The sequence below is a fragment of the Myiozetetes cayanensis genome, unplaced genomic scaffold (genome assembly GCF_022539395.1).
Source record: "Myiozetetes cayanensis isolate MyiCay16 unplaced genomic scaffold, myiCay2020 scf9, whole genome shotgun sequence".
Lineage (NCBI taxonomy): Eukaryota > Metazoa > Chordata > Aves > Passeriformes > Tyrannidae > Myiozetetes > Myiozetetes cayanensis.
This window is the reverse complement of record NW_026088185.1, coordinates 28,693,664-28,705,999: the sequence shown is the minus strand read 5'-3', so window position 1 is coordinate 28,705,999 and position 12,336 is coordinate 28,693,664. Positions and strand designations below refer to the sequence as shown.

The 12,336-nt window shown below is 40.5% G+C and overlaps 1 protein-coding gene across 12 annotated transcripts in view; it reads right to left on the bottom strand.

Moving 5' to 3' along the window:
* KALRN (kalirin RhoGEF kinase) overlaps positions 1-12,336 on the bottom strand; it is a 502,548-nt gene that overhangs the window by 250,319 nt on the left and 239,893 nt on the right. For all 12 annotated transcript variants that reach the window (XR_007632104.1, XM_050340466.1, XM_050340467.1 and 9 more), the window contains exons 8-9: positions 11,162-11,293; positions 4,875-5,105 (exon numbers count right to left, since the gene is read on the bottom strand). Coding sequence is in view for 11 of the 12 variants with exons in the window: in XM_050340466.1 (XP_050196423.1) it covers positions 4,875-5,105; positions 11,162-11,293 (363 nt within the window). In the remaining variant the exon portion in view is untranslated. The remainder of the gene's footprint in view (positions 1-4,874; positions 5,106-11,161; positions 11,294-12,336) is intronic.

Sequence of the window (12,336 nt, the reverse complement as noted above, 5' to 3'; positions counted from 1 at the left end):
GACAGACTTTCCTCTGCAATACTCTGCAGTCTCCCACAGCAATGGCAGCTGGTAAATGTAATGTTATCAGAATGGCCACATGGCCTTTTTATCCATCACCAGAGGCAGATAACCACGCAAGGGAACCAAAACCATGTCCATTAATGTATCTGGGCATGAAGCCAACAGAAGGTAAATCCCTAAATTTAGACAAATCAGATGAACCTGACACTAGTCCAGCTTGACCTTTTCAATAACCAAGAGGATTTCAGACATCACTACAGCTGGTAAGGCAGCTGTCTTAGTACCCCTCAGTACTCCTACCCTCTTGTTTGTTTGTGTCATCTTGCCCTTTGCCACTGGTCTTCATCTGGAAAAATGGGCCTGTTTCATTCTGCCATGCAGAGGCACCACAGCTACCTCAACACTTCATACATAGCCAAGAAACCCCCCACACAGCACCTCTACATCCACCTATTTTTCAGCTCTTCTTTACAGGCAGCCAACACAACCAACCTGAAGCAAGAAGAAAGTAGCACCAACCAAGCAGCACCCTTGAGAGAATTATGTGTATCTGTGGAGAAAGAGGCTGCCTGTGACAGGCTAAGTGTTGTATGTATGCATGGAAATGATGGAAAGAACCAAGGATTTCCATGAGAAACAGTAAGGGCTGGAGAAGGAGAGTGGCATTTTGACTATTCTGCCATGAAAGTGTGTTAAAATACCAAGGTCAAGGTTTGCCCAGACCATTTCAGTAACGCATCTAACGGGTCTTCATTTTCCTTCTACTTTAACAAGTATGCTTCAGGCTTTACCCTTCACTGAATGAGTTTCTTATAAAGTAGAGAATTCAGATGAAATTCTTGCCCATATGAAACAAATGGGAGGGGGAGGCAATGAAGTGAAGAAGTCTTATAAACTTACTTCAGCTATTTCTAAGGCTGCGTGGTAACATCTGCTCATGGTACAACCTTTATCCTACTCTTGCTGTTTCAGAGTGTTGATGTTCATGGGGGCAAAGGGAACATATTAGATGCATGGAGAGATGCACGCAGAGGCTGGCAGGATAAATCAGAATCTAACAGTGCAAAGCAGTGGAAAATTGAGACAACACGAGAACAATTTCAAATCTCAACAGCAATGGAAATGGTGTTAATTTGCTGGTAAATAGTCTGCAGAAGGGGAAGACCCAGAGCAGAGAGAGGCAAAAGGGAAAAGGTAACAAAAATTGAAGAATCTGCAGCAATTACAAAATACCAGTGTGAATGCCAAAGGGATTTTTTTTCCCTTCCCTGCAGGACAGAATCTCAACACCTCTTCCCACAGCTGTGTTCTAAAAGTATCAAACACTGCAGCTCTTCCCTATCTGAAACCCGAGAACTTCTAAGAAACAACTGAAGCAATGAAGTATTTTACACACTTAGCAACTCAACATCTTTATAATGATCCTAAATACTTTTGGTGTTAAAAGAGTTCCTTGTCAGTTCCTGCCTGTGTGCAGCCTCATAACAGCTCACAAATTGTCTTAACTGCTATTGCTTTTCTGTGAACGGTGCTCTATTTCCTGTAAAGGCTGCAAATGCAGTTTCACGCCATTTATTTTCTTTCCTTCTTTAAAACACTACATATTCATAGCTCATTGTCCTTAGCACTCCATTATTTACCTTGGTTCACATGTGCAAATGGATGTTTTTGTATTAATACACAGATGTAATAGCACACAGTCTTGTAAAATGTCTGATGGTGTAAGGTAGTGGTTATTTCTAATGATGTTTTATAGCACAATGTTTCTGACATTAATATTGTAACCTGGCAATCCATAGTGTTTACACAGTTTTTTCCTACAGCACAACATGTATTTTGATTATGCTGTGACTGTAAGGATTTTGTGCAGTTCAGACTAAAAGCCATCTAGAATCAGAAGTATTTCCTTGACAGTGTGAAACTATCTGAGAACACAGCCCTGACCTGCCATTAGTACATACAGCCTACATACAGACATTAGTACACACAGACTACATACATGTAGTCTGGCCTTGCAAATGGTGCAGAGCACACCACGAATTATATGAATGAGCCCTGTTTAACACATCTTAACCCCTAAATCCAGTCCAAATGGCACACACTTGGCCTACATAAAGCCTTACATCCAGCTAATCAGTTTTGCAAGGCCTCTACGTGAACACTTGTTATTGATGCCCAAATACTTGATCCCTCTGGCAAGACTAACTAGAGTAGTTAGATGAGGAATTATTGATCTCCCAGGATTCATAAGAATCTCTTCTTGGAGATGTGTCTTTCCCAAAAGCTATTAATAGCTATTAAAAGCTGTTAATAGCAGACTGAGAGGATGCAAAATAATATTTGAGTCTGTATTAAGAACAGGCAAAACAACAAAACCTGTCCCTAATCATATCCACTTTTAAGACAACACTGATACAGAACAGGTGACATGAGGAGAAAGGTATAGATGAACAAGCGAGGGAGTGAAAGTTCTGACACAGAGATCATCTTTCACCAGAATTTTTACTGCACTAGCCAACAGCTGGAGAGGGTGAGCCACAGGGTGTCCTGACAGGGAAGACTGCACCTGTGAGAACATGGCTAATTCTGAGTTGCGTGGAAAGGGGAGTTTCTCCCTTAGAGAAACTACACTGTATCATTACCTGTCTAGAAAACAGCAAGTTCTAATAAGCTGTCGGCTCTCCTGTCACGATTTGTTCTCCCACATATTTTCATTTTAGACTTGAACCAGGAAGAACTCAGTTAAAGGTTATTAAATTTTGACAAGTGACAAGATTAAAACCACCACAACAAGTCAAGAAATTATTACAGATAAATGCTGCATATGTTTAGTGAAAACATACAGGTAGAGAGCTTCATCTGCCAACTGATGGGCATTTAACAAAATAAGCATTATAGGAATTGCACGACAAATATACAGGTGTTTATTTTCAAAGCCCTCATCAACATCCTCAGATATCTTCCTCCTTCTCATGGAATCTACAATTCATATTTCACATTTAGCTGATAATTTCATTTATGAGTTACAAAGCATTTATCTTGAATAGTACAGATGTTTAGTGAACAGAATGATTCATCTCTTCCTCTCTACTTTCTAAGTAGGACAAAGAGATGCCTCCAGTAAGAATGTGCTAGGATGGAAACATGTCTGTCATTAGGTTGTTGCTTCCCAGATGATAACTACCCATTAAGATAAAAATTTGGAAAGATTGCTGCCAACAGAACTCACACAGAGTAATGCTCTCTAAAGCGATTGTGCTCCAGTGACTCTTACTGCTTCTTTCTTTTCCTCTCACCAAAAGTGACAGTTCATACAAAAGACCTGTTCCTTTCGAAACCCAGTGACACAGCCTCATTGCCTTGCATATGTGGGGAGTAAAAGTCTGAATGGGTTTCATGAATGAACCTCATAAACACTTCTACTGAATTCAGGAGATGCAAGAGAGAAAGTTTTGGTTTGGAAAGACTGAAAAAAAAAAGTGTAAATCACCCTAGAGAATGAAGAATACCTAAGATAACATGGATTCTTATTGACATTAAATACCACAATTAGAAAAATCACAAAACCATCAGAATTTACAACCCTTGGTTTTTGAGATTGCGACCCTAAAATTGTATTAACTGTTGCACAGTTTGCTGAAAGCATTCTAACTGAATTCCAAGTACATGCTCTATTTAACATATAGCTTATGAATTTCATTACCATGCAGCATGTTTGCTGATGTATAATGAATGCAAAGTTGCTTAAATTAAGCATCCACTTCATTCAGTCCCACGTTTAGTCATATATATATATATATATATATATATGGCATGAATATTTTAGTGGGTTTAGAGGAAAAATTAGGCAGGTAGAAATACTGGCAAACTTTTCAAGACTGCCAAATAAATGGTCATATGTGTTTGCAAAGGACATCTACAGCTGCAGTTGTGCTGGTGCACTCCAGTTATGGCACTAACAGGACCACAGATTTGCATGTTGAATAAAAGTTGCCTGTCCCCTGTCCTTGTTGGTTCATGTCTACTTTGCTTGTGACAGTTTTGCTCCTCTGTCTCTGCCTCATTTTTCACTCGGAGGAAGGCAATGACATGAAGAACCCCAGGGACATTAGAATGCTCCATAAACATGATTAGAGCATTCAGCCTCTTCATTTAAGCAAGTACCATATTGCCACCAACATCTGCTTTGGGCTGTAATGGGGCCCTTAAACAAACCACACCATCCTGAATGAGCAGAGCCCTGTAACATCTGTTGATTGTGTTTGCATATTTGGCAGCTACAAACACGGCATCTCATACCTACTGTCACTTATGCTGTTGTGATGCTATTCATAGGGATTCCTTTGGGAGAGAAAAGTTATTCACCTGGAGCATAAGTTCTCAAGGTGAGCCTGTACCCTGTACACTGTATTTCTATGAGATGGGCTCTGAACATTGGGGTGTGAAGTTCATCGGAGCCAGCAAACTCATAGCACAGGAACATCTAAACATCATCTAAACACCACCACTAAAATGTCTATATTGTTTCCTCACAGGAAAGTGAAATACACCACAGTTCAATTGCTTTTTTCACTTGAAATTCTTTTTTCTATTAAACATCACTTTCTCAGAAACAGTAGAGCACCTACAGCTAATTGCTCACTTGTGAAAATCTGAACACTGAAAATAGTGTCACATTTCTTATGGGGAATGGACTGATCAATAATCAGTGGACTGATTGATGATTTCCAACATGAAACAGAGAGGTACTGAAAGCTGAATTAGAGCTGTCTGTGAAATACTGGTTATGGGAACAGCCTCCAGATGAGTCAGCAATCTTTACAGGCTGCAAAGAAACAGTCATTTTTTATCTCTTTCAGTAATGAAATTACCTGTTGAACATCCTGCTGGAACACACACAGCTGCAGCCTTTGATGCAGCCGGACCTTTCTGTGTTGCCAGATGCTTTCTAGGCGCCGCTGGTGATGCAGGACTTCATGTACCACATCCAACACCTGGTGAACAGCCTTGGAGTAGTTTGCAGTAGCAGTGAGGGATTCAGAATTCCCAGGACTCAGGGGACGCTGTAGAACATCCAGCAAGGCTTTTCCATCCTGGCTCACCTGAGAGAAGAAACAGGTCTACTTCACTGCACTGATACTCAAACATCCAGTAGCCGACAGAGAACACTCTAGCTCATTCTTTTTCCCCTGTGTGTTTTTATTAAAGTCAAAAAGGAAGAAAGACCTCATAACAATTTTTTTTTTTTTTTTTACTAGTACTTAGGCATTCAGCACTTGCCTTTGCTTCCTAGTGGGCCTGCTGTGTCACTCAGCAGGAGCACAGGTACTGCACTGCTGGGACGGCACACACAGAGATCCCAAGGCTATGTTCCATTCTGACACTCGGGCACTGAAAATCTTTGACATATCCTGGCTGGTGACAGGTGGCATTTGCAGTAGCAGGCTTATTTCTGTGAGGAGGTGGCATTTTAAGAAAACCACAGATGGTAGAGTCATTCATATTCTGTATGATAAGGGACAGTCCTTTCTTCGGAGGATTACTAAGTATGTCTATACGTTGAGAAGTGTGACACTCCATTCTGTATTTCATTTATTTTCATTTAGTGGCAGTGAAAAATAAATTACTATATGACAGCGATTCTTTTCTTCCCCAGGAATAGCTCAGAGGGACCTATGGTCTCCATTTTCAATGGACTACCGTTGGCTGGCAAATGCAAAGCCAGCCACATGTAACCTTTCTTGAGAATATTAAAATACACTTATGGATGCAAAGGCATTTGGGTATTTTAAAAAAAAAAAAAAAAAGAATGATAGATTTTTTTATGCAAGATTTTTTTCCTGGAACATTCCTGGAGCATTTTCATATTGCAAGGGCAATATGCAAAATGGAACCATAAAAACCAAATTGCTATTAAAAAGTGTGTGCATGCACTGGCTCTCCAGAAATGGCTTTTTGAAATATTTTTCAGTTGCAGGTTACAAAATTAAAATATTGTTTGCAACAGAAATGGTAAATGAGGACACTATTGGAATCCCTCTCTTTTCCTGGCTTGATTTTTTTCTTTTCCCTCTAAAACAAACTGCAATGAAAATGACAATATTTTCTGAAAAGTGTTTTTATTTCTATGCAATCACAATTATCAATCTTGCCAGAGAGTAGATTAATGAATGTTTTTCATCTAGTTTAAATTTTGAACATTATCAGTCAAAGTTAAAACACATCTCAAGGATTTCCAAGTCTCATTTGTTTCTGTATTATAAATTGCTTGTTCCAATGTATCCTTAAATACCCAAACTTTCTGGGCATTTTTTGGCAAGTCATGCCACATCCCAGTCTGTTGCAGCAGTGTGTATCTGGTGCATTTTCAGAGAAATCAAGAGACCCTTTGAGATTTATACTGGCAAAAACTGGAGTCAAATCTCATCATATTTATGACTGTTAGGTGTGCTTAGGCAGATCCTTGCAGATTTTTTAAATATTCAAGGCAATTTGAAATAAGATCAGGAATTAACTGGTGAGTCCATAGGGAGTGGCTTTCCCTACTAAATTCATTTGCTGATGAAGATCAGCTGGAACAATTTTCACATGCTGGAGCCTTCTGGGGTCACAGAGGCAACAGAAATAGTGGATAGTGGTGATGGTATGAGGGAGGATTTTAGGAGGAAACACTGAGGCACAGGTGTTACCTCAGCAAGATTATGGATATGGTATTATTTGCTACTCAGGAAGAAGCAGCTTCCAGACAGGTAAAGAAATAAGGCACAGTACATCCTATTTTATCTGTGGGAAGACAATCAGCAGCAACTTAATGACTGGGAACAGGAAACCAAGGCTATGGACACATTTGGGTGTAGCTTATTAGACCAGAAACTCACTCTTTGCACTGGCTAAAATTCACTGTGTATGTTTACTACTCTCCTGTTACTGGGCTCTGGCATTACAGTTGGTCTGAATCAGTCCCTGGGTGGTGCTACAATGGTTTTAGTACAATCCCTGCTGATTTACACTAATAGCAATCACAGCAGAATTGGGACTTACAATACGGGTTCAAAAGTTTGCCTCGATCGCACAGATTGCACAGAAAGTATGACAGATGTGTTTTACTCAGGACAACTTTCCTGGAAAGTTTGTGCCATAATATAGATCTGTTGATACCTAGAGCTTCTGCTTGTCCTTTCCTTCTCTTCTACAGAATGTGGGCTTTGATCTGTTGCATGGCAATTTGTATCTGTTTATTTGTGTCTGTTTAAAAAGCCTCAGAGATTACAAGTTATGATTTTTCCCTGATGGGCATAGCCTTCCAGTTATTCTCTGCACAACCAGAGATAAATACCAGAGTTTAAGGGCTTCTGTTGTCCTGCCAATAATCATTAACACAAATCAGAGGCTACTAGAAGTGCTCCAGTGCTCTCCAATTTACATGCCTGTCCTGTCATACTGGAATAAATATACATCAAGGAGCACGGTGACAATGAGGTTACCAGTGGTACTCAGTATTCACAGGCATTACATACATATTCCAGGGTTTCATATCTTCTGCAGCTCTGAAGTTCTTCGGCTTAAAAAGTTTATTTTCCAAAAGTATTTATGTTGTGAATATTACTGCACTCCCCATCAATAGGTTCAGAAGGTTTGTGCTGTCAGAGTTTTCCAATGAACAGATTTCAGAAAGGGAGGGAGCAGCTTCACAAATGGAGAACCTACCTACTGTGCTCTTGCAGTCATTTCCTTGTTCTCCTTATAACTGCAAAAATAAATCAACAAACCTCTTTTCATGTGAATCTTTTTGAATTTTTCAAGGACTGTGCAAGGAGACAAGCACTAACAACCCAGCTTAGTCACATCACTTCACTTACATCTCACTAATGACGTATTTTTAAGCATTGCAAAAGTCTTAGGCTGAACGGAGCCCGTATGACTTGAAGTCCCCGTACGGTGTAAGTGCCAGTGTTGCATTTGTCAAAGCAAACTTGATTCTTTCTCACTTGTTTTGAAAAGTACAGAATTGCTGCTGGACTTTATGGGAAGATTTAGTTCACTACCTGACAGGGCACACATGTACACTCCTGTCATCTGCTGATATTCCTGCATTTTGGCTTCATTGTAGGAGAAGGATGGGCAGAATGCAGAAGTTATGTGACTTTGGGTGAAGCAAAAAATAGATTTTATCGTGCTAGTGGAATAATCTCCACAGATGCCCTATACATAACTAGGGAATGAGTTGAAATCTGCAGATATCCCATACAGAGGATAAGAAAGACTTCCAGAGCCTTGCAAGTGACTGGAATAATGGTGCCACCTGTGAAGCAGCTACGATTGGCACTGGGGGAATAAATGGGGTTCAGAGTGAATATATCATACCTTTAGGAACAGAGAATGAAGGGCAGTTAAGTCACAGTGAACAAGATGCTCTTACCATCAACCATAACTGGAGAAAACCTTTCTCTCCCTCCTAACCTTATCTTTACCACATCAGTGCAGTTCTCAGTAGGGGTGTCCTGATTTTCTCCTCATCCACTAAGAAACACTGGTGGAGCAACATAAATACACCCTGGCTAGAGAAATCAAGAGGAAATCTCTTTGCAAGAGGGAAAGCTGCCAAAGGGCATACACCTTGTGTGCATCTCCTCCCTCCAGACCTGCTCTACCCAAAAGAAAAGCAAGGCCACAGCTAGGTTCTCCAAAGGAAGAAGGCCTGTTCTGCCAGCACCTGGGTTTAGTGTAGGAGATTTCTTAGCTGTGGATTGCATATCACATCCATGATCTCCACCTCCACAGGTTCTGAGCTTCACTCAAGCTTAATAAAGGAAATAAGACAAATAATTACAACTACAATTATGGCAAGATGGATAAAAAGAGTATCCCTAAGATTCTTTGGGTGGCTCTTAGGTTTCTGAAGTGAATCTGAACTGCTCTGTTATACTCTGTAAAAGAACAGAATAGGCCCATAACATATAGCTAATATCCTATTAAATATCCATACTAACTGGTTATTTCAAGGAATGATTACTCTTATTCCAAGTCTTTCAGAATTATAGAAATAGAGATTTTTCAGTGACTGCAAGAAAATAGAAACAGAGGTTTTCAATGACAATGAAAAGGAAAGAAAATGCTACAATTTTCATCCTACCATAGAGAGCTCTGAGGGAAGAAACATTGTTTTCTATGAAAAGGGGCATTACATAGATTGGAGAATAGGCATGTGGATAGGAGGCAGGACCCCTACGACTTTTCACCTTATCACATAGCTGGGAAAAATGATGAACATTTCTGAAATGAAAGACTAACCTCTCTGGCAATTCTACATACCATTTAAAAATTTACTTATTAGTAAAATACTATAGAGATGTTTTAAACAGCTGTACTTGTGACTAATTATAGCTTTCTGAGGAAACATCAGCAAAAGCAATATGGATGTTATGGCTTTTGGTAATGAGTTTTAGACAAATTTTGATTTCACAAAATCTAAGATTGGGGCTTATAAACAAAATGCCAGTTTCAAACATTATTAGTTTTTATTTAATCCCAATTTGACATGGTTTTTAGAAATACTTTTAAATGCAACATAAAAAACTTAGTTTCACCTGACTAGGCATTTGTATGAAATTCACAGTTGCAACTAGAGGTCAACAGGACTGTTCTGTCTTTGCTCACACAATCCACTGTTCCTAAAAAGCCTAAGGACTGAATAAGGAAGCACCCTCTGTCATTGCAACCCAGACTTGCTCATTCTAACTGACTAACTCTCAAATTCTTGCAGGCATCTGGGAAAAAAGAGGTTTATACCTAACATTCCTTATATTTATCATCAAGGAATCTGCACAACTGCACTGTGTGTGTGTGAGTGCCAACCACCAAGCCCGGAAGAGCAAATTAGTTTCTCTTCTGTTTTATACTATAGATTCTTACAAGGCCATGATGATCAGAACAAGGGCTGGGTTTGTAGGAGAGCTGCTATGTATTCTGTAGTCTTCACTCGGTGACTTACTAAGAATAGCAAACACTATCACAGTCCTCTAGTCCAGCTGGGAAAACTGCAAGGAGCAAAATCCCTTCATAGCCAGAAAGACAGTCAAGCATAGCACAGCACAGGGAAATGAGGAATGCAAATAAACCCAAGTGTTCAGGTAATTTGAGGTTTACTTTCCAACAAGCCTGAGTCCTCGAAACATGTTTAACAGAATACAACAAATGACGTACATGGCTTCCCACCCCCAGGATAATTTGCAGGTTGGTCCATGCTTGGGATGAACATCTAGACTAGTCTCATTCCTAAAAGGATTCTCCAGATGCCAGAAAGGTCCTGAAGCCCTTCTGCAAAATGAAGTGGACTAAACACAGATCCTGGACTGCACAGTCAGATGCACTGAGTGTTGGATGTTGTTGGTAGTTTTTATTTCATGCTGCAGCCTGAATGGGGGAAAAGTGAGTATAGAACTTCATGTGGATTGTGGATTTTTTTGACAAAATGCCAGAGAATTTGCCTTAGCATTCTTGGCACCCTCTTTTAAAGGAAAAAAGATCACATACCCTATTTAGGTTGGAGATATTTTGCAACAGTACATACAAATACATCTGACATGGTGCTTAGGGACAGGCTTTAGTAGTGGACCTGGTAGTGTTAGCCCAGCAGTTGGACTCATGACTTCAAGGATCTTTTCCAGCCTAAATGACTCTAGATCCTGTCTAAAGCACAGTCATTTGCAGCATTCATTGCACTTAGGACCTTACATCTCTTTGACATTGTATATTGAAGGAAAAAGCCTTTGGCATCCCCTGTGCCATCAGCATACCCATGCTAGAGCCTGGACTCATGCACAGGAGGAAAGCAAAAGTAGTAAAGTTGCTGGTGGCTTAAAGGGGTTCCCAGTTCAGCAAAGGCAGTGAAATGACTCTTCTTTGGGTGCTAACACTGGTTCTAGATTTCATTTCTGCATGGGGTTTGTCCCTTAGATTTGTCCTTTCATTCTGCCCTTACAAGTGGATTGCTGGGAGTTACCTACTACAGCCTGGAATTTGGTCTGACTCTATCTTTGAAAGAGCTGGAGAAATGGAAAGCAGAACCTACCTCATTTAGAAAAGCTACGCTCCTAAATGCAGTCAGATGTCTGGTACCACTTAACAGATACTCACATTTTCTCTGGGAAGCACGTACCTCTGTGTAGGCCTGTGTTACTTGCTCATAGAGGGTCTGGTGATGGTGGATGGCCAGTTCCAGGTCTTGCATTTCTGAGGGGAGGCCTCCGTCACTGCACATTTTGCACCAGGCATCTACACCTGAAAGGAACTGAATTCCAGGAACCATGAGCAACAGTGACACAGAACAACATCTCATCAACATCAGAAAACTGTGTAGAGTGCCACATATGTCTGCAGTGTTCTGAGAAAACTAAGAAAAACATAATTATTATATAGGAGTCCTTTTGGGCATCTTGGAACGGCGTGTTCCTGTCACCTCCTCAGTACTCGAGGGACACCTAAATCCAAAGGAATATTTTTTATTTCTTCTGGATTAAAAACAAATGCTCATTTAACCAGGCTCAGCAAACACCCATTCTAAAAGTCTTTGCATACCATGCAGGGAGGCCACAATATTGCAGTCCAAAAAGGGAGGCTGAAACATGTTTAGAAAAAACAAACAGCGTGAAGCATAAAAGGACACAGTGACAGCTCCAGATGTTTCTGTCATCGTCTCATCTGTCAGTCTTCCCTCAGTCATTTACCTGTCCTGAACACTACTCATTTGAGCAACAGAAAACTCCCTTTAAAATCATTGCTGACGTTCATTTCAGTGAAAGGTGGACAGTCTGTATTCAAGGAGTCCCCAACCCTGGTCCAGCTCAGTGGGATTGCTAATAGAATACCAAGGCTTTAACCCCCTGGGTCTCACATGTGCTTTTGGCCCTGGTCATCCCACTACCATCTGATAACTGCTAAGCAGCCAGTGCAAAATCAGCTTCTGGTCTTAGTCCAGTTCCTGGTGGGCAGGTATCCATGAAAAGCAAAAAAAAAGAAAAAAGGCAATGCCATTGCAATTGATATGGTTTAGCACCTTGGTTGGAAGCCTTAACAGCCAGCCAGAAACTGAATACTTCGGGGAGCAAAGGGGTGGAAAAAAATATGTTTCCACTCTTAAAGGCCTCCAGAGCAGTGCTGATGCACTTTGGCAGATCAAGGTGGGGAAGGTCTCCCGAGTGCTGCCTCTTCTGCAAAAGAAAAGAGGAATTTAGTCTCTAAGGTTCCCACTCTGTTTTTCTTTTAAGCAGGGCTTAGTTCAATGACACAGCACACATGTTCATATTTTGCCCATACTAACTGCCTGATGCCACC